Raw genomic sequence first — 26706 nt, 5'->3', positions numbered from 1 at the left:
TAGGCAAAGTCTTTTCCCTGGGGTCGGGGAGTCCAGAGCTAGAGGGCATAGGTTTAGGGTGAGAGGGGAAAGATATAAAAGAGACCTAAGGGTCAATTCTTTCACACAGAGGGTGGTACGTGTATGGAATGAGTTGCCAGAGGATGTGGTGGAGGCTGGTACAATTGCAACATTTAAGAGGCATTTGGATGGGTATATGAATAGGAAGGGTTTGGAGGGATATGGGCCGGGTGCTGGCAGGTGGGACTAGATTGGGTTGGGATATCTGGTTGGCATGGGCGGGTTGGACCGAAGGGTCTGTTTCCATGCTGTACATCTCTGACTGTATGACTATTTCCCAGGGCAGAAATGGCTAACACAAGGGGTCGTAGTTTTAAGCTGGCTGGAGGAAAGTGTAGAGGGGATGTCAGAGGCGGGTTCTTTACACAGAGTTGTGAGAGCATGGAATGCGTTGCCAGCAGCAGTTGTGGAAGCAAGGTCATTGGGGATATTTAAGAGACTGCTGGACATGCATATGGTCACAGAAATTTGAGGGTGCATACATGAGGATTAATGCTCTGCACAACATTGTGGGCTGAAGGGCCTGTTCTGTGCTGTACTGTTCTATGTTCTATACAACAGAAAATAACATTTAGCTTGAGGAGCTCCTAATCTCAAAGTTTCTCTGGCTTGTCTTTAATATTGTTACTATTATTTTAGGGACAGCTTAATTGTTTAAAAGTCACGGCTTATAGCAACTGGTGAGGGAAAATATGCTGTTTCTCTTCAGGCTTTTGATTTTTTTTACTGCAGAGAAAAGACTGCACCTCCATTTCCAGAGGTCCAGAAGCTTGTGACCATCTCATTCACACCCTAAGCTGTTCAACTACCTGGAAGCCCATCATAAAATTGTTGACAGGCAGAAGGTCTCTGGTCACTATTCTACAGACCAACCAATTACCAGTTTTCAGCTGAATTTCAGTTTGTGTACACACCCACCAGCTCCAACTCATTGGCAGTAAGCTGCCCCTGCTCCTCCACTGCTTGATGATACAGCACTGTAAACAGCATTTGCAATGAGCGTTAGTAACACAGTATTGTCTTCCACAGTCCTAGATGTTTAAAACAGTACTCTTCCCATTTTTGTCTGCAATCAAAAATGAGAACTTCAGGTCTTCACATTAACTCCTAGAAAATGCTCCTCAACTCTGAGCTAGCAATCATTGGTATCTTGTGACTTTGGAAATCTCCTCTCCTACTTTTGTTCCAACTGAACAAGAATGATCTTTCTTTCCTGTTGGATTAATGATCCTGTTTAATTAATCATTGTAGGGAATGAACCACAAACTTGTCTTCACAACAATGTTTAGTTTATTACATGATGTCCGTTGCATGTTAGACTGGTTAGTTGGTCTTGGTAATTACACCCAGCAGGAGCTACGAATGATGCACCTGACTCTGGGTCATAAGCTGGACACCAACCAAGCCAAAATGATATAGATTGGGTGAGCAGTCTCCAACATAAACCCTTTAGAACTATTATCATACATAGCAGTCAGTGCAGTATTCTCTCTGTACTGAAGTATCTGTTTATGATGAAGAGCTCCATCTAGATATGGCGATACAAATTAATCTTCTAACCAAGAGATCTGCCGACTTAGTTAAATGGCACAACTTTGAGGTAATTGGTTTACCTATTTTGTGTCGAGGTCTGTAATGATCCTGCAGTCACATGTTCATGGATTCGTAAGGTTGAGCGTTTTCCTTTCAGTTTACTGTAGATATGACAGAGTGGAAATGATCTCATGAGGGAACTGTAGTATGCAGCAGATCAAGTCATAAACCAAAACTTTTAATGGGACAGAGGCTTCTTCTTGCTGTCAGTATTCTAGAATCTCCCCTGTAATGTCAACAGAAAACATTATACAAAAGTAGCAATTTAGGGCACTACAAGACTGGATTGTATTTGTGTAAACATGTTTGAGTATAATCCCAATTGCCTTATTAGTAAGCTACAAGTTGAAGTCACATTAAATGGGTACGATGAGGTCAAACAACATTCATTTTGGAACATCATTATCTCATTTGACTAGCTACCAACTATGGCCAATTACCTGTTCGCGGGTTCATATTGTTCGATAGATTGTAGCCAAATAGAAACTTTACAGGGCTAATTCTAGTTGTATTACATGGTACAAGCTACTGCAACATTATCACTGCAGCTGGAAGCAGCAGGTTGGTATGAGTAATTGACTGGCATTCAGCTGGCAAAGCAACGTCAGTGCATGCATCAGATCATTATCTCCTGGTGAGACTTGCGACAGCTATAAGTGTGAACAGTTAATTATTTCCTTTGGGTTGATTGCTACCAATCAAAAATCTATTCTACTGTGATGGTATAAAATTTTAATCAAGAGTCTAAAGGAAAATGGCTTGCATTTGTATAGTGTCTTTTGTGACTTTCAGATACCCTTTACAGTCAATAATGTCCTTTTGCAGTACAGTCACTGTAATAATGGAGGGATCGTGGCAGCCAATTTTCACACTGCGGTGTACTAATGAGCAGTTTCAATTATGCTGGTTGAAAACTGAATGTTCGGCAAGGCACTGGCCTTGATCATTGTAACCCATCTGAGGAGGCTGCTTTTAAAAAAAAAAATGATACTGGCTTAATATCTCATCTGAAAAAAGCACCTGTAACAGAACTCAACAACTTGATTGAGTTTTTTTGAGGAAGTAATGAAGAGGAATGATGAGGGCAGAGCAGTGGACGTGATTTGTATGGACTTCGGCAAGACGCTTGACAAGGTTCATCAACATAGATTAGTTAGCAAGGTGAGATCACATGGAATACAGAGAGAACTCTCCATTTGGCTACAGAACTGGTTCAAAGATAGAAGACAGAGGCTGGTGGTGGAGGGTTGCTTGTCAGACTGGAGGTCTGTGACCAGTGGACTGCCACAAGGATTGGTGCTGGGTCCACTGCTTTTCATCATTTACATAAATGATTTAGATATGAATACATGAGGTATAGTTAGTAAATTTGCAGATGACACCAAAATTGAAGGTGTAGTGGACAGCAAAGAAGTTTACCTCCGATTATAACTGGGTCTTGATCAGAGGGGCCAATAGGCTGAGAAGTGGCAGGTGGAGTTTAATTTAGGTGAATGTGAGGTGCTGCATTTTGGAAAGGCAAATCAGGGCAGGACTTCTTGGTAAGGTCCTCAGGAGGGTTGCACAACAAAGAGTGCAAGTTCATTGAAATTGGAGTCACAGGTAGATCGGATGGTGAAAAAGGTGTTTAGTATGCTCGCCTTTATCAATCAATGCATTGAGTACAGGAATTGGAAGGTCATGTTGCAGTATACAGGACATTGATTAGACCACTTTTGGAATATTGTGTGCAATTCTGGTTTCCCTGCTATAGAGAGGCTGTTGTGAAACTTGAAAGGGTTCAGAAAAGATTTACAAGGACATTGCCAGGTTTGGAAGGTTTGAGCAAAAGGGAGAAGCGAAATAGGCTGGGGCTATTTTCTCTGGAACATCGGAGGCTGAGGGATGACCTTTGGGAGGTTTATAAAATTATGAGGGGCATGGATAGGATAAGTAGACAAGGTCTTTTCCCTGGGGTGGGGGAGACCAAAACTACAAGGCAAGGTTTAGGGTGAGAGGGGAAAGATATAAAAGAGACCTAAGGGGTAACTTTTTCATGCAGAGTGTGGTGCATGTATGGAAGAGCTGCCAGAGGAAATTTTGGTACAATTAAAAGGTATCTAGATGGTATATGAATAGGAAGAGTTTAGAGGGCTAGGGGCCAAATGCTGGCAAATGGGACTCGATTTATTTAGGATGTCTGGTCGGCATGGACGAGTTGGACCAAAGGGTCTGTTCTCTACAGCTCTGTCTCTATGGCTATGACTGCTGCACTGAAATGTCAGCCTGCATCTTGAGTTCAACTTTGTGGAGAGTAACTTGAAATCACAATATATCTGACTTGGAGGCTCAGCCAAAGCCAGCACCTTGAGCTATGGGGATGCAAAGGGAATTGTAGCATTGTGCCATCCAGGTTGCCCCTGATGCTTCGTCTGTGTTTTTTGTCTTCTGCTGACTCTGATTTTCTTCTGGTGAAATTGACAGTATTCTGTACAAGCACCAGTTATCTGGTTAGTAAACCTATGTACACCGGCTTTGCAATTGTATGTTTTTAATAGCAGAGTTGCATAATAATTGTTTTTATATCTAGACTCAGCAACATCTGCTTAAATAAGCTGACAAAATTCTCCATTAAATATCAATAATGTAAATTTTCTTCCAAATAATTTAATAGTTTATAATTATCTAACTGTTATGGCTTCAAACATGTTTCTCATATGTACACTTGATGTACAGTAGCACTAAAATTTTTCTCTTTTTTTCAAATGTATATTGTAGAATTTCAGTCTGAACTGTGACCAGGAGACAGTACACATAGCATCAATGTGGATTTTACCAGTTACCTCATCTCCCCTCCCCTCTTTGTCCCCCCCCCCCAACTTATCCCAGATCCAAACCTTCAACTTGGTTCTTCCCTCTCGAACTGTCCTACCAGTCAATCTTCCCACCTATCTGCTCCACCCTCTACTCTGACCTATGACCATCACTCCCACCTTCATCCACCTATTGCATTCCTAGCTATCTTTTCCCCCAAGCCTTAACCCCTCCCATTTATCTCTTAACCCCTTGCCCTCCCAAGCATTCCTGATGAAGGGCTTATGGTCGAAACGTTGACTCTCCTGTTCCTCGGATGCTGCCTAACCGGCTGTTTTTCCAGCGCCACACTTTTTGGCTCTGATCCCTAGCATCTGCAGTCCTCACTTTCTCCTGGTAGTCTTGGAGGTGTCTGAGAAAGTTCACTTTTTTTCTAGTTTCCGATATGAACAATAATATACTGAATTGTTTATTGGTAACTGAGAGCTGTAACAGCAGCATAAGATTCCTGGTCAACATCTGGAAATTATTTCATTTAAGGTAGTGCTGATACATTGATCAGAGTTCTGCTGAACATATAGAATTGAAGAGAATAGAGTTTTGTAAGACAATTAATAACCACCATTTAATATTTTCCTTCCAACAGTGGCTTTTCACAGCCCCACACTGAAGATTAAAAAGGAGCCCCAGAGTCCCATTTCTAATCCAAACTTGTCTTGTCGTCACAAGCAATCATTCCAGTACAACAATGGGGAACAGTGCCTTTATGCCAGGTTAGTGTTATGGGTTGTTACTGTAAGTCACAGAAGAATGGTGTGATAGAAAGAGTTAATGTTTCATTCACATTCTGCCTTTTCTAAAAAGTACTGATCTTTGTCTTCATAGAGCAGAGGCTGAAAAAGTATGCAAAACAATACTTTTTGTATCTTAGTGAAAATTGTGTTGCTGGCTTCCATGCCAAACTTTAAATAGGAAACAAGGGTCTGGGGCAAAAGTAGGAACAGGGTACTGAATGACATGATCAGCCATGATCATATTGAATGGAGGAGTGAGCTCTGAGGCTGAACGGTCTACTCCTGTTCCTATTTTCTTTGTTTGTATGATAACAAAATGGGTAGCTCTGATCCTCGGAGAATATTCCCATTGATGCTTTGATTTTATTCCCAATTACTCCAAATTCAAATTCTCTTGTTTCTTTGATGGGAAAACTCTCACAAATGACTTCATTCCACTATTGCCATTACATGTTGTAATATTTATAACATTCATTCATTAAAGTCATACAATTCCTATTATTTTCTTCCTGTGGTTAAATCTTAAGTATAAGGCCAAGGTCTCTAGTTTGAGAGAGAGCAGGAAGAGTGACATAGAAGTTGAGGGAAATAGTAGTATGAGGGCTATTTCTGTTTTTATTTTTTTTTTGCTTCATCTCCCTATCTTTGGTCCTATAAAATACGTAGGCAGGCTGTGTGGAAATTTGGACTTAATAAAGGAAATCAAAAGACAATAGGTGACCTTAGCACAAGCTCTCAATGTAAAATTAATTTGCACATCCGCACCAGCATCATTTTAATCATTTCCTAGGAATTCAGTTCCAAAGTTTGTAACTATTTCTGATATTAACAGGGTTGTTTTTTTTCCCAAGGAAGTGGAACATGTGGATAATTTTGTTTTTTTTTTACTTCATGGCAACTTCAACTTCATTCTTCTAGAAATAGCTGATGATTAATACATCAGCTATTTTATTCACATTAATCTATAAACAGATATGGAATGAGTCAGGGTATGCCTGCATAATAATTGTGAATAGTTATTGGCATTCTGTCATGGCTTGTATTTAATGTAAAGACCTAATCTACAAATGTCGTCTGGTAGCATTGCAAGTGGTGTTTCGATTGGACTAGGTGTCTCCAGGTTCCGTCTCTTTGTCTCAACAAACTTTTTGTACTATAAGCATCCCAATGTCTATAGTTTTCCAACTTCATATGAGGCATGGAGACAGCTCAATTTAACCTATTGCCTCACGGGTTGCCAATACAACAGCATTGACTAGACTTGTAGTGATACCTGTGGTCAAAAACATTTTGTTCCAGGCCAGCAATGGTGGATTGTATGATGTGCAGGAGGGAAAAGGTATCAGTGATAAATGACAAAAGGAAAACTGTGAAATATAAAGTCGCCATGGTCTTACCAGATGCTCTCCAATTAGAGATGACTGGCTGTTCAACGTGAGGGTCACCATGCCTCAGGGTGAAGGGAAACTTGGAGAAGGAGAATCCTTAATTGTAACCTCAGCTAGAGCAGGAATTGAACCACGATGTTGGTGTCACTCTGCATTGCAAACCAGCCGTCCAACCACCTGAGCTAACTGACCTCTATATATCGAAGTAGAAAGGTGTGGTGCTGGAAAAGCACAGCACATCGAAGGATGCTGTGTTTTTCCAGCGCCACGTTTTTCAACTCTGATCTGCAGTCCTCACTTTTTTTTTTCTCCCCCTATATACACAACTTAATTCAAAACATAGGTTGGGATCCAGCATCAGTGACAGACTCTCTGCATCACCTTCCTCATCGAAGAGTATATTAAACATGAAGTGGTGAAGCAGTGTTACAAAGTAATACTCTGACTTGGGCTAGCATTCAGACTGCTGTGTAAAATGTACAGAAATGGTATTGAGAGGGAATGCATCAAGTAAAATTCTTCTTACCTTTCTAAAGCTGATTTCGGCCAACGTTCATGCCACAAACTATCTGTATCCTTGAAAGTTTCCAGAGCCATGAATTCTAGTTCTTTTTGTCCTAAATACTTTTGAATATTCAGGCTGAATGCTTTCCAAACCTTGCTGTTTTGTTCATGGCTCTAACAGAAATAGAGAAGACAGCAATACATAGAGTGACATTTCTTTGCTACTTCCCGCATTTTGATGTATCTTTACTTTTAGTCAGATTTGCAGATGGGCTAATGGGCTGAGAAGTGGTAGATGGAGTTTAATGTAGATAAATGCGAGGTGCTGCACTTTGTGAAAGCAAATCTTAGCAGGACTTATACACTTCATGGTAAGGTCAGCTGGAGTGTTGCTGAACAAAGAGACCTTGGAGTGCAGGTTCATACTTTCTTGAAAGTGGAGTCGCAGGTAGATCAGACAGTGAATAAAGTGTTTGGTATGCTTTCCTTTATTGATCAGAGTATTGAGTACAGGAGTTGGGAGGTCATATTGTGGCTATACAGAACATTTGAAATATTGTGTGCAATTCTGGTCTCTTTTCCGATAGGAAGGATGTTGTGAAACTTGAAAGGGTTCGGAAAAGATTTACAAGGATGTTGCCAGGTTTGGAGGATTTGAGCTAAAGGGAGAAGTTGAATAGACTGAGGCTGTTTTCCATGGAGTGTCTGAGGCTGAGGGGTGACCTTCTAGAGGTTTATAAAATCATGAAGGGCATGGATAGGATAAATAGACAAGGTCTTTTCCCTGGGGTCGGGGAGTCCAGAACTAGAGGGAATAGGTTTAGGGTGAGAGGGGAAAGATCTAAAAGGGACCTAAGGGGCAACTTTTTCACGCAGAGGGTGGTACGTGTATGGAATGAGCTGCCAGAGGATGTGGTGGAGGCTGGGACAATTACAAAATTTAAAAGGAATCTGGATGGGTATACAAATAGAAAGGGTTTTGAGGATATGGGCTGGGTGCCAGTAGGTGAGACTACATTAGGTTGGGATATCTGGTCGGATTGGACCAAAGGGTCTGTTTTCTAGTACTCCCAGTGCTGAAATTCATTGGCAACAGACATTCCTTATGAATGTGATTCAATCCACTACAGGATGCATTAGTAATGGGTGAATGAGGAATTTTTCATGCATTATTAAAGCAAGCTTAAAAAGTTTGTATTAAGCTCAACAATTTCCTCTTGGAGGCTAAACTAGCATTGTGCAGTTCCAGTTATGTATGTGCACATTGGCTGAAATTACTATCATTAATACTATTGGGATGTGCCTGGTGACTTGGTGCAGTTGCATGAAGCAACAACGGCATCTACAAAATAATCTCTATAAAGGCAAGGCTCACTAAGCTTCTTACCTCTATACACAACACAACTAAAGGACCCTGTATGAAGATGATTTATGTTATATTTTTATAAGTTAAAATGAAGATTTTGATGTGACACTAGTATTTCAGTAGCCTTCTTTCTGCAAACCAGCAGTGATCACTGTATTAACAATAAATACAGTACTATACTTGAATGCTAGACCTGGAAAGCAAATTGAGGTGCTCTGAGATTCTGGCTTTAACATTTGTGTTTCAAATGCAGCCGATCTAACCGCAAAAGTGGTAGAATTGAAATAAACTTTGGAGCCTGGGGCCATAGATCTTAAAATCCAGTATCCATTCTAATTATATACATGATTCGAATGTGTGTATAGGATATATGGTTAGTAAGTTTGCAGATGACAACAAAATAGGTGGTGTAGTGGACTGCCAAGAAGATTTATCTCTGTACAACTGGAACTTGATCAGATGGGCCTGGGCAAGGAGTGACAGATGGCGTTTAATTTAGATAAATGTGAGGTTTTGCATTTTGGTAAGGCATATCAAGGCAGGATTTCCGCAGTTAATGTAGGGTCCTGGGGAGTGTTGCCAAACAAGACCTAGGAGTGCAGGTGCATAGTTTTGTGAAAATAGAGTCGCAGCTAGACGAGGTGATGAAGAAGACATTTGGCATGCTTGCCTTTGTTGGTCAGTGCACTGAGTATAAGAGGAGGGATGTTATGTTGCAGCTGCATAGGACATTGGTGAGGCCACTTTTAGAATACTGCGTACAGTCCTAGTTGCCTTTGTGGGAAAGATTTGTTAAACTTGAAAGGGTGCAGAAAAGATTTACAAGATGTTGCCAGGACTGGAGGGTTTGAATTATAGGGAGACGCTGAATAGACTGGGATTTTTTTTTTCCCTGGAGCATCAGAGACTGAGGGGTGACCTGAGAGGTGTATAAAATCATGAGGGGCATGGATAGGGTAAATAGCCAATGTCTTTCTTCAAGGATAGGGGAATCCAAAACTAGAGAGCATAGGTTTAGGGCGAGAGGGGAAAGATTTTAAAAAGACCTGAGGAGTCGGTTTTCATGCAGCAAGTGGTGCGTGTATTGAACAAGCTGCCAAAGGAAATAGTGGAGGCTGATCCAATTATAATATGTATAAAGCATCTGGATGGATACGTGAATAGAAAGCATTTAGAGGGATCAGGGCCAAATACTGGCAAATGGGACTAGGTCAGATTGGGATGTCTAGTTGGTAAGGACAAGTTGAAGGGAAGGGTCTGTCTCTGTGCTATGTGACTCTATCACATTTCCACGCACTTATACAGTATTGAGCGGGAAAGAAAGTTCAGCAAGAAAGAACATCGAAAAATTTGGCCAAATGGAGTCCTTGATCCCAAGAGTTTCCAGGAAAGGAAGTATTGACAAGAATCTAGGGAGAGGATTCCAAAGAACAAGGTTTCAGTAATTCACTGTGGAGAGGTATAAAGAATAGAGAAACAGTAAAGAACAGATGTATACAAGGATGTATGACAGAAGGAGATTGCCAAAGAAGGATTTAAAAAAAACAACACTGTTCCTAACATCAACTTGTCTGGAGTAGGAAAAGGAATGGGTGGGTCAATGGAGGTGAAACTGAGTTATAATGTCTCCAAGGGGGTATCTGGCTGTAAGACTGTGTCTAAGTTAAATCTCAAGGTGTAAAACAAAGAGTTGTCAACAGAGATGAGATAAGCTGAAGGTCAATGATACAGCAGAAGCGGAGAAAAGAGAGTTTGGTATCTACAGTCAGTCGAGCTTAAGCACATGTCTGAAATTGGCATATGTCGACAGCAAGGGAGCCTCTTGAAATCCATGCTCGAAGCATGTGTTTGCTAATTGGAATAAAGACCTGGCCACCACTGAGCTGGATACAATTGTGGCTCCCCTCCGTCTTCCTACCAGGCATGTAATTGGAAAGAATACTTGCAGCCATGAAATTGGTAGATGGAAGTGGGGAGAGATGGAATTGATTCTCATTTGTGTCCCTGTAAAAGCAGGATTTATACTTAATGATGTAGTTGAGATATACCTCGTAAATGATGGGGAAGGAGCCAAAATGGAAGCTTTGAAATTATATTGGAAAGAAATTATTTGGTGAGGTACAATATCCTTTTCATGACAGGCTGAAGGAATGTCCAAAACATCACAATAAGCCTTTAATCATGGCATAGATATAATGAACTGTTACTAAGATGTTAAAGAAAACATTTAGCTAATCAAGTCATTTGTTTCACTTTATGTAGTGCCTATGAGAAAAAGCCACATGTTGGTCTCAACTCCCCACCTCCAGGGACCCCTTCAAATACTCCATTACAACAACCCTGCAGTAAGTCCACGGTGAATCCCAGACGGGAGCACGGCTTTGTGAATCTCCATACACCCACACAGTCCATAACCAATGGCCGATTCCCAATGGACCACAGGTACAGATTTGAAGATCTCCTATTGTCTTTGAGTTTCACATAATTTTATTGCGTTTTGAATCAAAGCTATTTGAATGTTTTAATGATGAAATGCCTCTTACTTCTACAATGGGTCACTGGTACTATCAATTGGAATTCATTGACCATGCCTCTGTTTGTTTGCATTGTAGTTAGTGTATCACAATTTAATGTAACATAATTCATGTGAAGCATTTTGTTTGGAATCCAGTAGCAATTATTTGAGGGAGTACTATTGTATTTAAGTTTAGAAATTTCCAATCTGAAAAAGTATTTCATGCTGTCATTTTTTGCAGCATTTGTCTCTGACCGTTTTGTTTTGAGCCGAGGAAGGTTTGCATTTAGTTGAATTTGAGAATACCTGGAATACCTTAGCTTAACACGGAACACTTCTGATCCCAGTATAACATATGTCCTTTTTGCCTAATGTCTGCTTGGTTTTGGATGGGTACCTTTACACCTGGAGTGGCCTGGGAGTCCTGATTTATGAGGAAAACCCAGCATTTCTTTGTTCGGTCAGAAGTAGCAATATTGCTGAAAGGCTTTCCATGCTAACACACGCTGGCTTTGATGTGACAGCAGTTCCAAGTTGGGCAGCTGAACAGTAAATTGAAACGCAACTTAAAATTTGATGAGTAAAATCCTATAAGATCACAAGAGGCAAATCAGAAAATCATAACACTTTAAACAAGGGCCTGAGAAATCTTTTATGCAGATTTTATATATCCTGATTTGATGCAAAGGTTTCTTTTATCTGTTGTACAATTTTATTAATGATGATGATATAAAATTCAACGTATGACCTGATTTCATACTCTGGAGCATGTAAAAGCTACACTGTGCTACGACAGTAAGGAACATGTTCAATAGATCGGCTGGTATTTCTTATTTTCATAATGCTTGATATTTTTCAGGTAATTTAGGGAAAAGAAATTGGTGTTCCTTAACATAGCAATATGAGGAGATAGTTCAGCCCCTTTGACCCATTGGCCAATTCAGTTGGATCATGGATAGCTGATAATTTGACTCCAAGTACTGGTCTTGTGTGTCTAACCCTGAATCCCTCAGCATCACCAAAAGCAACAAAACAAAAGATGAGATTGAGGTGGTGTTGGAGGGAGGCCATCTATGAAAGCAAACTCACGTGATCTCTGGACAGAGTAGGCTTAGCAGGCTGAATGGCCATTGTCTACTCCAGTCTGTGTATTTTTGCAGTGTTCCAGATTCTTGTTTTCATCAACTAAATAAACATATAGTGCATTTTAAAGACCAATTCAGGGGCAGTTGGGGCAAAGGATGAAGAGTAAGGACATACGACCTAAGGAGATTGTCCATGGAAGGTGGATCGAGTCTGTGGAAGTGTGAATTAAATTGAATTTATTGTCATGTGTACCAAGGCACAGTGAAAAGCTTTGTCTTGCGAGCAATACAGGCAGATCACCGAGTTAAGTAGCATAGATGAGGGTCTTGAAAGCAACAAGAAGGATGCTAAAGTTGTTTCAGTGGGTTGGTGAGGGGAAGATTCACAAGTCTCACATGGGTCACTGTGCTTTCTTAATAGTCGATTTTGTTATTTGTCCCCAGTTCACAATTTCAACAACAGCCTTTGGAGCTCTGTCATCGCTTCCATTCCTCCCAGGGCATGAACAGGGAAGCACCTTTGGCATACCAGCGGCAAATGTCTGAGCCCTGTGTTCCATACCCACAGCAAAGTTACAAGCAGGAGTACCACGACCCGATGTATGAGCAGGGAAACCCGATTGGCAGTGGGAGCACCCACTGTTTCTCACACTCCATGCTCATCAAGCAGGAACCTCCAGATTATGCATATGACCCAGGTAAGGTGATGACTTTTATTGATTGTGGTGTAGTGGTTTGGGAGAAAAACATTTTGACAAAATTAGACCAGTCCATAGTAAGTAGAACTGCAGAAACAAGGTAGCGAGAGTTCATTCCTGCCTCAATGAGCTGAATGTTGTTAATAGTAAATACAGAAATATTTCTTGTGCCAGTGGAAAGCAACAAATTCCCCCAAATCAAACTGTTTCACAACTTTCTCTATAACAACAGTGACACTTTAAAAGTGTTTCATCGACCATAAAGTACTTTGAAACATTGTGAAGCTGTGAAAGGTGCTCGGTAAATTTTCCAGTGAGTCGAGGAAACTCCAAAAATGGATTTGAGGTCTTCTCAAATGCATTTATGTATTTACAAAAGTTTGAGGGTTGGCAAATTAGCAGGAGTGAAGATGGTAAAGGAAGCTGTTTGTATACTTGCCCTTAATTAAGGGATAACAGCATTCTCTGCCCACTTATACAAGAATGCATCTAAACTAGTGCTGCTAGGGAATCAAACTGAGTTCAGTGTACACTGCTTTGAAGCTTCTTGTAATGTTGCCTTGACTATTGCAGAAACCCAGCATTAGAACATTACAGCTAGTCTCTTCACATTTGTTCCAAGACCATTTAGACAGTCTCAAAGGGACATTTCCACACTTCGTTTTTGTCTCACACTTGTTTTGCATCTACTGGTCAATATTTGTACAAGTGCTGTTTATTTAGAATCTGTCATGCAGTATGGCTGTTGTGTGCATTACGAGCAGAATGGAAATGATTTGGCATCTAGTTTGTTGTTCAATTACATTGGTATGAATCCAATTACTTTGGCATGATCCCATTAGTACTGGCATGAAAGCACTTCCACGTGAACAGTTTGAAAACACCACTGCCAGTGATTTTGGTGGTTCATATTGCTTTGCAGTATTTCAATGATGTATTTTGCAATTGCAAATCTCTGAAGCTAAGCAATCACCATCCCATTTACTGAGTTTAAAGTAATTTAGTCTGCCATTTAATCTGTAGAGGAGTTGCTCCTTGTCTGTTTCTTCACAAACACACAAGTGGTTCGTACTGGGACCTCACTGGTGGAGATTGGCACTGAAAGGGGAGTGGCTCGTCCTGAACCCTTTAGAAAGGACGACTCTTTGTGGATGTTCAAAAGTCTGCCATTCAACAGATGGAGTTTGTCATAAGGTGCTTGTTATTGACTTCTCATGTTTCCCATTCCTTTATCCAAGGAATGCTGATCAAGTTTGCTTGGGAAGGAAAGAAAGAGATTGCTCTTCAAATATTCTGTTTGTTTTTAAATGTGTAAAATGATCTCCTTGATATCCAAGGAACTTTTTTCTCAAATGTTGTCCTTCCTTCTCTTGAATGTGTCAACTCCCTCAGGATGATTGTTCCCAATTAGTGGTTGCCCACCACTATTACACTCCACTCCTCTTTCATGTAAACCATTCAATAGTGGGTGATTGCACCCCATCTGAGTAGCCTGCTAGATCATTTAAGAGTCAATCACATTTCTGTAGGTCTGGAGTCACAAGGAGGCCAGAGCAGGTAAAGATTTCTTTAGTGAACCAGGTGGGGTTTTTATATCGATCAATACTTCATGTTCGCCAAAGCTGAGCCGAGGTTTCAATCCAAGACTTAGGAACGGAATTCTAGTTCCAGTCGGCTGTGATGGTGCAAATTGAACTGATTTTCTCCAGAGCATTAACCTCTAGTTTACTGTTCCAATGACATTATCAGCATGCTATCAACTCTTGCCTGTCGTCTCAACCAAGATTGTCACAGGTTTGATCACTTGAATGTGGTGTTTCACTGCCTTTCAGTGACTGTGGGGAGACCACAATAACTGGCCGTGAGAATGAATATGTGAGGATTTCCATCCTTCATCTATTATCCAGTGGCTTCGTTGGAAATTGTGCACCTGTGGATATTTGTGCACTGACAGCATCTGGTCAGTTTGGATTTTGCCCTTCCCCTAATGCTGGCTGAGGCCTTGACTAGAAATGAGAACAGTTTCTTGGGGAAAAAAAAACGACTGCAACACAAACTCAGCCTTAAGCTCATTTGAGGAAAAAGCTTTGGTGAAAATTGTACCGTGTTTATTTGCAAAATGTAAATGCGACCGAAGGGTGCACGGCTTGACTTCCTAATAGAGCTCTGTCAATAAGTATCATTGTTGGAGTGGAGCCCATTTGTTGCCTGAAGGTGCTTTTATAACGTATGCATTTCCTGAGGCTCTAACCTTCAGGATTTTGGGGACGAAAGCAGGAAACGGCAATGAACAGGATTATTACATTTGAAAGGAAGTCCAAAATCTGAGAGGTTGCGCAAAAATACAATTCTGGATATGGTTTACTTCTAAAGAAGCGTTTTTTAAACAACATGAACAGTTCAGGCATCTCCATTCTCACTGTGCTCAAGTGACCCCTCCCCCCAATTCTCACTGTGCTCAGTGACCCCTCCCCCAATTCTCAGTGTTCAATGACCCCCCCCCAATTCTCACTGTGCTCAGTGAACCCCCTCCCATTCTTGCTGTGCCCAATGATCCCCCCCCCACCTCCCATTCTCGTTGTGCTCAGTGAGACCCCCCCTCCCATTCTCACTGTGCTCAGTGACACACAGGCTGGACTGTGCTGTGTGCAAGACAATGAGGATCTAAATGCCCCTCATGGAGGTTATGTTGGGCTTGGCTTAACTCCACACTGCTGTTTGATAAAGTGAGCAATCAGCCCATCTGGGAGGACAGCAGGGCAGCTCGACCAGTTTCGCTGGCTGCCTTTTTAACGTGCCACCTTCTTATTCCCTATTTGGCTATAACATCGGAGAGTGAGGCAATAGTCCCTGGTGAAAATGTGAGCTAAGGGAAGGCCTTCAGTGATCTTGTCGGGCCGTTAAAGAGCATAAAAAGGATTTACTGTAAGAAATCCTGCTGCATTGCAAAGCCCCACAAACAGCAATGAGACAAATGACTGGAAAATCTGTTTTTAATTATTAGTGATATTTGTCTGGACACCAGGATGAATGCCCTGATCCACAGTGCCTTAGGAATGTTTATGTTTATCAGAGGGTGAACGGCATCGAAGATGAACACTTCATCCTCTCAAAGGCCAATACCACCTCCAATCCTGTCTGGATTGTTTGCTCCAGAGCCAAAAGTAATAAAGTTATGATATAGAACATAGAACTGTACAGCACAGTACAGGCCCTTTGGCCCTCAATGTTGTGCTGGCCTTTTATCCTACTCTAAGATCAGACTAACCTGCTTACCCTTCATTGTTCTAACTTCCATGTGCCTATCCAAGTGTTGCTTAAAAGTCCCTAATGTATCTGACTCTACTTCTTTCGCTGAAGTGCATTCCACGCACCCAAGGGGCTGTCACTGAGCAAAGGCTGATGGCAGGAGCAGCCTCAAAATTCCGGTTATGCCATTGGAAGTGAGAGGGATTTCTATCTGGGCCAGCACTGAACGTATCCCAAATCACTGAGACGCAGGGTTATTAAAGGTCAGGTACCTCCACACTATTACCAACCAGACATCATGGGAATGAGGAGGGCAGGATCTTGGTACAGGCAAGTTTATCTGAACAGAACATTATGTGGGCAAAAATAAAAGCATCTTTTTGCTACTGGGCCTCTAGTTGTAATGTAATAAACATGTGCGGAGATGGCACGCTGAGGAAATTTTGGGGCTTGTAGTTTCCCCAGTGTCTGATGATGCTGTATCGCAACATAACATCCAAATGTAGTTGACTTCAAATGACCTACCAGTCCATCAGAAACATGTGTCATACACTGTCTTCAACAGTGCCTCATGCTCTGATATGCCTGGTCTGTTCGGTTTACTCAATAACAAAACTGCAGGGCAATTCTGTATTCTGAGGGTTCTGCTGACATAAAGCATTTAAACTGAACTGTGAAGTAATGAGCTCAGTCCTGCTGAATTGCTGTTTTGTAATATCCCCATGCCAGCCTAGAGTTCACTCTGTATCTCAGCGTTTCGGCTGTTCTGTTTAGAATTTTGCATTGTCATTTATTTTAAAAAGTAGAATGTGACTGAAGTGGTTGTCTTCAAACCTGTTGCTAGTTCATAGCAAACCTTCCAGGTTCATGGTTTAATCATAGTTCACTTTATGCTTGTTGACAGATTGTGGGTTTCATTTCTTTTTCCTTTTGCTTTCTTATACTTTTTTAAGGCTTTGTGTAGCACTGGTTTTTTTCCAAATTAGCGAGACCACCTTCACTAGAAAGCCTGTGAACAGACAGTATGACTGACTGTTTGTTTGTTGTTACCCTTTAGGTAATAGAAGTTTGCAGTACTTATCCAGTCCGCTGAGCTCTTTTGTTACACTACCCTCAATGACTGTCCCTCCTCTGGGACCAGCCAGTAGGAACTTGTTTTTCTATGAATGGAGTTTGCAGTGTTTCATTCATAAAATGGAGGGCTGAAAGACTAGAATTCCCAGCTGGAATTTCTGCGGTGTAGTATTTCACCAGACGCTTCCTCTATAAGGGCACATGACTTCACCAGGGTTAAATGAGCATGCCCAGTGAAACTGGAGACCATGCTATACATCTCAGCTACTAAAGGATTTGGCCAGATGTTAGTTTGGCGACAGTCTGGTGGAGTTCATTTGCCGTGATTTTTTTTTTTTGCTTTTATAAACTGCCTTTTTTATTTAACTAAAAGTTGTATCAATTCTGTCCAGAGGGTGCTTGCCTCTGGTACTGCATTCGATGCCACAGTGTGGCTATAGGCTATTCGTACTCAGGAGGCATCATGGCTAAACTCGAGTCACATTTTACCTGCCATTCTTAAATGCACCATCCAGTGAATCCTGCAGTCGGGATGGGAACCCCAGTTCAATTTTGCTTCATTTGTTTAACATAGAACATTAAACACAATACAGGCCCTTCGGCCCTCGATGTTGCACTGCCCTGTCATTACTAATCTGAAGCCCATCCCACCTACACTACGTCCATATGCCTGTCCAATGACAACTTAAATGCACTTAAACTTGGCGAATCTATTACCGTTGCAGGCAAAGCATTCCATACCCTTACTACTCTCTGAGTAAAGAAACTACCTCTGACGTCTGTCTTATACTTATCTCCCCTCACTTTAAAGTTGTGTTCCCTCATGTTTGCCGTCCCCATATTTGGAAAAAGGCTCTCCCTGTCCACCCTATCTAACCCTCTGATTATTTTGTATGTCTCTATTAAGTCACCTCTCAACTTTCTTCTCTCTAACGAGAACAGCCTCAAGGCCCTCAGCCTTCCCTCGTAAGACATTCCTTCCATACCAGGCAACATCCTAGTAAATCTCCTCTGCACCCTTTCCAAAACTTCCACACCCTTCTTATAATGCGGTGACCAGAACTGTACACAATACTCCAAGTGTCGCCGTACCAGAGCTTTGTACATCTGCAGCATAACCTCCTCGTTCTGGAACTCAATCCCTCTATTAGTAAAGGCCAAAACACTGTATGCCTTCTTAACAACCCTGTCAATCTGGATGGCATTAGAGAAGTTTGAAGCCAAATTTTGTATCCCTTTACCATCGTCATATAAAGGTTTTAGAGGGGGCTTGTCAATTGTTTTTGGGGATGAGGTGAGCCGATAATTCATATGGATGAAGAATGCTTCTCCTTTCCTGGTCCATGTTGATGCAGCTGATGTCAGATGAGCAGCAGTTTGCATTCTGTAACTAGCAATTAAATTTCAAGGCAGAAGACTGGTCGTCATCGAGTGACGTCAATGCTGACTTAGCCAGTGGCCTTAGAAACAAGAGGTCGACAAGTAGGAGGCTGGAAGAACACAACAAGCCAGGCAGCATCAGAAGATGGAGAAGTGAATGCTTCGAGTGTAACCCTTCTTCATGACTTGTGGGGGCGGGGGGGTGTGTGTAAGGGGAGCTGCAGGAAATCAGGGTAGTGGGGGCAGAATGGTGAGGAGGGATAGGTGAACATAGGTAAAGAGTACAACCTGGTTGGTCGATGGGAGGAATGAATCCATTTGGTGGCTAGAAGGAAGGATAGGTCAGAGGAATGGAAGGGAGGGGGAGGGGAGGGGAGGGGTTGGGAGGGGAGTTGGGGGATGGAAAGGGAAGTTATTTGACTGATCATCCATGGTGCTGAGTGCTAATAAGATCCGGGCAGGGGCAATGCATCCTGCAGGCCAATGATGCTCTCTGACCTCTTCCTCATTTGTATGCTTTTGCATTTGGTTTTATTTCAATGATTTCATGTGGGAATTTGTTACCCATCCCTAATTAATCTCAATAAGTTGATGGTGAACTGTTGTCTTAAACTATGCAATCCATCCAGTGTGGGCCCACCCCAGTGCTGGAAAAGTGTGCATGTGTGCTTGGATAAGCTTGGATCTCCCCTTGCCTGACAATGTGTCAGACACTATAGTCTGTCCAGCTGTTGACTGGATGACAACCAGTCTTCTGCCTTGAAATTTAATTGCTAGTTACAGAATGCAAACTGCTGCTCATCTGACATCAGCCGCATCAACATGGTCCAGGAAAGGAGAAGCATTCTTCATCCAAATGAATTATCAGCTCATCTCTGTCTATGTATAGGAATGCACCACTGCAAAATGTGTCACATCATTGTCAGTGTTTGGTGCGTCGTGGTGGAGGGGGAAAGCCTCGTCGTGTGGACCAATTTCTGCCACTCTAATGTGGTGGTCTGGCAAACTAGTTTATAACCAGGATAAACTTGGGCTTATGTGCTTTGTTTAATGCATCTGCTATGTTGTTTTATTGTTTGAAAAGCAAAACAGCATTTAACAGTCATCTTTTTCCCCCTCCCTCCTATGTTCCCAAAATAGAAACAGACATCAGTGTTTTTACCTTCCTGAGTCATGGGGTGATGAGACCAATTCTGGAACCCTTGCTGCGATCATATGAGAGAATTGTGCAGATGGAATGCCCCCCAAGCTTTTATTAAAGAGCCCAGTGGTATAGTTATGTGATGACTAAGCTGCAATGCACTACAATTCTATCTCAATATCCATTATTTATTATAATGATCTTACAAATTCTCTCTGCAATCCAGCACAGGATATTTCCTTTTTTTTTGTTTGATTTGTGGTCAGTCTTGTGCCTTTAGTGGAAAAAAAATCATGATGAATGGTGAGCTATTAGAGGGGAATTTCCTATTGTGCGACCTTTTGTATTGAATAGATTCCCTTTTATGGTCTGGGTTGATGGATACATAAACTGTTTGTACACCCGATTTAGCCAGAGACTGGCTTCATTTTCCCAGCTTAATTAACCCTTTAATGATTGCAAGGATTTATTTTGGTCATTGCTGTGTATTCCAATTCCTCAAATGGGAAGTATGAGCAGTAACTGCAACTGTGTCTCCTAGACTACGATAATCTGAGGTTTGATCATTATTTGGAAAACTGATGTCAATCAGGAATATCATTGTGTCTGCGTCACTCAAATTAATTAGCTACATCACAATGATCTTAACCACTGCCTAGTAAATACTGCATTTAAGCATGAGTTCATTTCAGCTTCTGGTTATTATCCATTGGAATGCATGAGCACGTTTCCCTTTCTCTTGCCCATGCCCATACCCAGCCAGCTCGATACAATCCACCAACGTTCACATTTTCGTGCTGCAAGCTCAAGGCGTCTAGTGGCACCAATTCATTTACAGCATCGTTGCCTGCAGGAGCCAAGAAGGAAAAGGAGTAAAATGGGAGGGAAATACATTGAGAGACTTTCGTAGTTTGCTGCCTGCAGTCAGAGCGTATCGGGGCCAATGCTGGAAAGGATTCTCTGATCATTAATTTCACAGTTGAGAAATCATTCGCAGAATTTACAAATTAGCAAATGTAGTGCTGTGGTTGAAGCTCCTCTGTGGACCCATAAAACATACACAATTGTATTTAAATGTACTTTCTCACCTGATGGATGTTTTATTTTAAATTTCACGTGACATAAGTCTGATAAGATCAGCAATTATTGTCTGTTACTAGTTGCTCTTGAGAGGAGTCTTGCAGATTAAACACTGGGGACTTCATGATATTACTGCAACTATTTACGGATTGCATGAATTTGACCTACTTTACTACAAAAACTATTGGGAGCACACAAACCTCAAGCCTGTCCCCCTTCAAGCTCCTTCTTTACCCTGACCAAGTGCCTATGACATCAACACTGTGGATGGTGCTTAGTGCACTCAATCAAGTATTAACGCTTTCAGACAACATCTTACTTGGCAATTTCAGAGGGCATTAAGAGTTGATGTTGCTGTGGGTGTGGAGTCACATACGAAAGCCAGATGGTAAGGCAGCAGATTTTCATTCTTTAATGGACATTGGTGAACCAATTGGTTGTATCAGCGTACTGGGAGTTTGGTCACTCTTCTGTCCCTTGATACAGTTTGGGTTTGAGTCAGACTGACTGAAAAGGCTAATTCAAGAATTGTCTTCAGATGTAGACTTCAAAGTAACACCTTTTATTATCCATTGCTCCAACACACTGCTTTTCATGGTCATCCCAGGTACACTAGGCTCTGATGTATAGTTACCATTGGTAAGCACTTTGTATCTTTGTCTACTCATTACGAGGTTTGCTCTTGTGTGCCCTCATTTTTCTAATTCCATACTTTGTGTTCACAGTGATGTGCAGCTCCATGGCATCATTTATAAGGATGCTCCAGGTTGCTGAAGCCTTTACACAACAGTCACCAATAGCGACACTGACTCTTTGTTCCAGCTTTTTGTTTAATTAACTGAATTTGACTTAGCACCATTTCCAGAGTCAATCATGGACCAAAACACTTCACAGGCAAAAGTGAGGACTGCAGATGCTGGACACCAGAGGTTAGGTCAGAGTGGTGTTGGCAAAGCACAGCAGGTCAGGCAGCATCCGAGGTGCAGGAGCATTCCTGATGAAGGGCTTTTGCCCAAAATGTCGTTTTTTTTTCCTGCACCTCGGATGCTGCCTGACCTGCTGTGCTTTTCCAACACCACACTGATCAAAACACTTCACGGCCTAGGAAGTAATTTTAGTCACGTTTGGAATAGAGGGAAAGATGGCATCAAAGTCTCTCGAACAGTAAGGCAATAATGACCAGATAAAATCTTTTATTCGAGGAGTAAATTTCAGCCGGGAGTCTAGCAGAACGTCAATAATATTCTGCAAAGTGTCATGGAATCTTATGCATCCACTAATAAGAAGAGATGCCTTAATGCTTTCCTCTGAAAACTGACAACTCTCTTTCAGTGCTGCATCACATTGTCTACCGAGAGCTCGCAGCCCTGAATTTCTGACTTGGAGCAAGTTTGCTATTATTGAATGACAACGGACAAATTAGTCATTCAGCATTTCTTACACTGATTTAAGACTATTTTTAATGTTTTAAAGTTTAATTCTGGAGCAGTACTTTTAGGAAACCATTTAAAATGGATAATGATAACATCAGAGATGTTTTTATTCGGTTTATTCAACAAATACAAAATACTTCTAATAAAAGCAAAATGTGGCGCATGCTGGGGGTTTGAAATAAAAACAAAAGTGCTGGAGAAATTCCACTGATCTGGAAACATTAGTGGAGAGAGAGAAACAGGTGATGTTTTGAGCCTGTGACAATTTTTCAGAAAACATGAACCTCTGAAGAAGAGTCATGTTAGCCTTCACAGTGACTGTGGTTTTTCTCTGTATCCTTTGCTGATTCCAGACCTGCTGGGTTTCTCCGGCACTTTGTTTTAAATGCGATTACGTTGTTTCCCTCCTACCTGCTTGTTTCTGCTAACATTTACCCACCTACCTCAGAGACCTGTTGATTTTGTTGGGTTAACATTCTACAAGCCATTCAGACTAGGACCCTTCCCTGCCCATCATATGGGACTAGATATTGAATGATTACAAGCTGCTCATTTTCATGAGGCATCACAATAATGCATGTGTGGGCCACTGGCCAATAATTGGGCAAGTCTTGATTTAATTTTCCCATTTCTTAACCGGACATTGAAGTCCATTCTAAAAAGCCCTATTGCTGGAGCTAATACAGATCAGTTCACATTGAAAGCTTTTTTTTTGGTCAGTACAGTTTGTACTTATTGTCCTAGCTAGCCAAAATTAAATTTAAATTCTTGTGTGCTTTTGACACAAATAAAACATCAGAAAAATCCAGGAATGGATAAATATAAAACAAAAATGATGACAAGGTTTTAGTATCTGGGGAATAGAAAGAGATAATGGTTCCATTGGCCAGTTTACACTCAGGATGGGAGCAATTGTTTTCTCTTTTTCAGAACATTCAAATGATTGACTGATTCCCGAGTGCAGCATGATCCCAATGTTTAGCTGTCTTGCAGTTGTGTAATGTGACTATGTCCATGGTTCCAAACCCAGCAAGTTTGTGGTATTGGTTAGGTGGTTATTCTGCCCCATCAACAGGATAGAGGGTTGGGCATCAAGCATGGCCTGCTTACTTTTTACATTAGTATAATGAGTTATAAAGGAGGTAAAAACAATGACTGCAGATGCTGGAAACCAGATTCTGGATTAGTGGAGCTGGAAGAGCACAGCAGTTCAGGCAACATCCAAGTAGCTTCGAAATCGACGTTTCGGGCAAAAGCCCTTCATATTCCTGATGAAGGGCTTTTGCCCGAAACGTCGATTTCGAAGCTACTTGGATGCTGCCTGAACTGCTGTGCTCTTCCAGCACCACTAATCCAGAATAAGGAGTTGTGTCCTGTGATGATTTTACACATGATTAAACACTTTAGCTTCGGAGCTGAGCTTGAGCAGTTTAAATAGTCATTAAAATTTGACATCACAGAAACAGACCCTTTGGTCCAACTCGTCCATGCCAACTGGATATTCTAAATTAATCTAGTCCCATTTGTCAGTATTTGGCCCGTATCCCTCTAAACCCTTCCTATCCACATACCCATTCAGTTGCCTTTTTTAAATGTTGTAATTGTACCAGCCTCCACTACTTCCTCTGTCAGCTCATTCCATACACACACTGCCCTCTGCATGAAAATGTTGCTTCTTGGGTATCTACATATCTTTCCCTTCTCAACTTAAACCTGTGCCCTCTAGCTTTTGGGCTGTCTTACCCTGGGAAGCAGAAAACCATGAACCCGTTACCTTTTTATTATAGCTGAAAAATCTCAAATTGGTTGAGTTGTATTATGAACCTTTCGGAGTAGAATGGAATTTTGTATGTAGAATACATGTAATTTTCATCTTACACTTTTGTAACTTTTTAAATTTATACTTTTTTTGCAGTTAGATAATTCTTTTGATGCATGATGTTATATTTTTGTTTTTGGACTAATTTGAATGAAATAGCTTCCATACAGTCCTCTTAGAGATGCAACATTTTGATCAGTCTGTTATAGTCGACCTGTTTAAAGTTACTCATATCTGTGATGAACTTGTGGAAAGAAAGGACTCCACCGAATAACTGGTAATGTATTTTTTTTTTCCCTTTTTTTTTTCTCCTAGATATTCCTGGCTGTCCTTCTATGTATGTGCCCAGTGAAGGTTATGCAACTCAGTCCAGCAACCTTGAAGGTAAAAGTTCTGTAAAAATGCAAGTTCTTTCAGGATGTTAACTTCTCCAGATCAGAATGCTATTCTGTGAAATGACATTGTACCAAGTTGGTAGTGTATGTCTTGTAACCCTAAATACATATGTACTGGAGTCAGCCAGATGGACTGCAAAGAACTTTTCTAGTCCTGTACATTTCCCATTTATTGGAGCAATGTTATTGTCTAATGACCTTACACTTCTCTTTGTTCTAACACTTTAAGACAGTGGATTGTTAAAGTAAGTGGTTTCAATATATAATTGAATAAGGATGTTGCAAATTCTGTTTGTATAGCAAATAGATAGTGATATGATGAATCTCCTCATTAGCTTTCAAATTACTCATGGATTTTCTTTTCATTGTTTTTCCTTCCTGAATAGTTTTCAGTCAGTTCCTTTGTTGAAGAAGTATAATAATTTCTATAGCAAGTTGAGTGCAGAAATTAAGGTTTTCCAATCATCTTCCCTCTTATTTTGAAGGAGTTCTGAAGTGTGTTTTAATGGCCAGGTTATTCTTCTAGCACCAGTTTGAAAGTGATTGGCTGACTACATGCTGAGGGGTGATTTTAAAAAGCCAAACTTGACTTTTCCCTTTTTTTCTGGCATAGGCACAATCACCAGAAATTTGGAACAGAGACTGTATCTTTACTAGATCTCCTCTATGTCCCAAAGTCAATGCGAGCTGCTGCTGTTCACCAGTTAACTCTGTACAGGTTATTCTGAATGGTGTATTTACTAACTGAACCTCTAAGGGGCATATAAAGGAGAGCCTAAAGCCATTCTATCCATCAGGTCTGCTCTGCCAGTCAGTGAGATCATGGCTGATCTCATAATCCTCAACTCCACTTTTCCTGCCTTATCTTCATAACACTTGGCTCACTTACTGATTTTAAAAATGTGTATCTCTGTCTTGAATAAACTTAACGAAACTGCCTTGGCAGTGGTAAGGAATTTCACAGATTGACTATCCTTTTGCAGGGAGGGAATCCTTGTCACCTTGTCATCTTAAAACATTGAATCATAGTTTCAGTACACCTTTTCATATCTGTTTTCCTCAATTTGCAGTTGAATAACTCTTTGCTCTACACTCAGCTCATGCTTGACCATTTTATGACAAAGAATAGACTCAGTCGGCAGAATATCTAAGTCTCTTTGGAGAACTGCCACATTGTGATGCTGATGTTTTCTAGTCAGAGGTTACAATTATTGCATTATGCATTACTATCTGAATGAGTCTCTGAAAAAAATGTGGTGCAGCATAGCTCGTGATGTGTTTACAAAGACGCCACATGTCAAGACTTTGCTTAGTTTATGGAACCTCCAAGTTATATAGTCCAAGCCAATCTACTTCTTAACAAATATCAGCCTTCGGCAATTGCCAGCTGAAACAGTGCCACTGGTTCAGGGTTGAGTCAAGATGTCACTGTTGGAATAAAATGTAGGTTCACCTTGAAATTGTCTCAGTCTTGTTCCTGCCGGTTAATCCACAGCAGAAAGCCATCCCAATCTATTATCAAAAAGCACCAAATCATCAAGCTTGCAGAATGCAGAGACATTGGACACTATGTCTCTATATAAAAAAAAATGTCTCTATAAAAATGGGAGAGTAGTTGTATAAACTCTTACTGCTGCTCTGCAGCTGGCTGATGCTAGCACTGATTAACAAAACAGGCCCATAAAAGGGGTAGTCTTAATCTGGCTTGATTTCCTTGAGGATTGGGCAATTCCAGGAGCCCGTGTCTGTCCAGGAAGCTGAGCTATCACCAGCACCGGGCGTTTTGAGACCCGCTTGGGACTATGTGTCTGTAAGGTAGCCTGCTTACCTCACACTTATTCACAGGCAATCTGACACTTGCTGCCATTTATGCATTTTTGTCAAGGCATTAAGGTTAATAATTATGCACAAGCAACAAAGCATGACTGCTTTAAGTATTAATGCTTCAATTTTTCTGTCAACCATGACCTGAGAGTATCCAGTAGGAATTTGATAGAGTCTATTATAGCGCAGTCTCCTGTCTCATGAACTGTGATCCTAATGGATAATATCAATTGCTGAATAGTCAAAAATCCCCAGGCTTTGCTGCCCAGTAGGGTGTTGCATGATTATTTGGGTAGACGTGATGTTCGGGACTATAGGGAAAAGGTCCTAGGTAATTCAACTGGCAAAGGCATAATGGGCTGAAAGATCTCCTTCCGTGCCATTTCAATGCAGTGGTTCTACGAATGGTACGTATTCACTATCCCCCCTGACCTCGCACTCTGAGGCTGAACGTTTTGCCTTTAGGAAAGGGTAAATGTTCGTACCCCTCCGCCCCCACCTCAATGAATTCCGGA

The 26706-nt window shown here is 41.2% G+C and overlaps 1 protein-coding gene across 4 annotated transcripts in view; it reads left to right on the top strand.

Annotated features, from left to right (window-relative positions):
- etv4 (ETS variant transcription factor 4) overlaps positions 1–26706 on the top strand; it is a 106603-nt gene that overhangs the window by 45492 nt on the left and 34405 nt on the right. For all 4 annotated transcript variants that reach the window (XM_072561578.1, XM_072561575.1, XM_072561576.1 and 1 more), the window contains 4 exons: positions 5093–5219; positions 10761–10940; positions 12543–12796; positions 24288–24356. In XM_072561578.1, the coding sequence (XP_072417679.1) occupies positions 5093–5219; positions 10761–10940; positions 12543–12796; positions 24288–24356 (630 nt within the window). The remainder of the gene's footprint in view (positions 1–5092; positions 5220–10760; positions 10941–12542; positions 12797–24287; positions 24357–26706) is intronic.

The sequence above is a fragment of the Chiloscyllium punctatum genome, chromosome 42 (assembly GCF_047496795.1).
Source record: "Chiloscyllium punctatum isolate Juve2018m chromosome 42, sChiPun1.3, whole genome shotgun sequence".
In the NCBI taxonomy this organism is placed as follows: Eukaryota; Metazoa; Chordata; class Chondrichthyes; order Orectolobiformes; family Hemiscylliidae; genus Chiloscyllium; species Chiloscyllium punctatum.
This window is presented reverse-complemented; position numbering and strand designations above follow the sequence as displayed.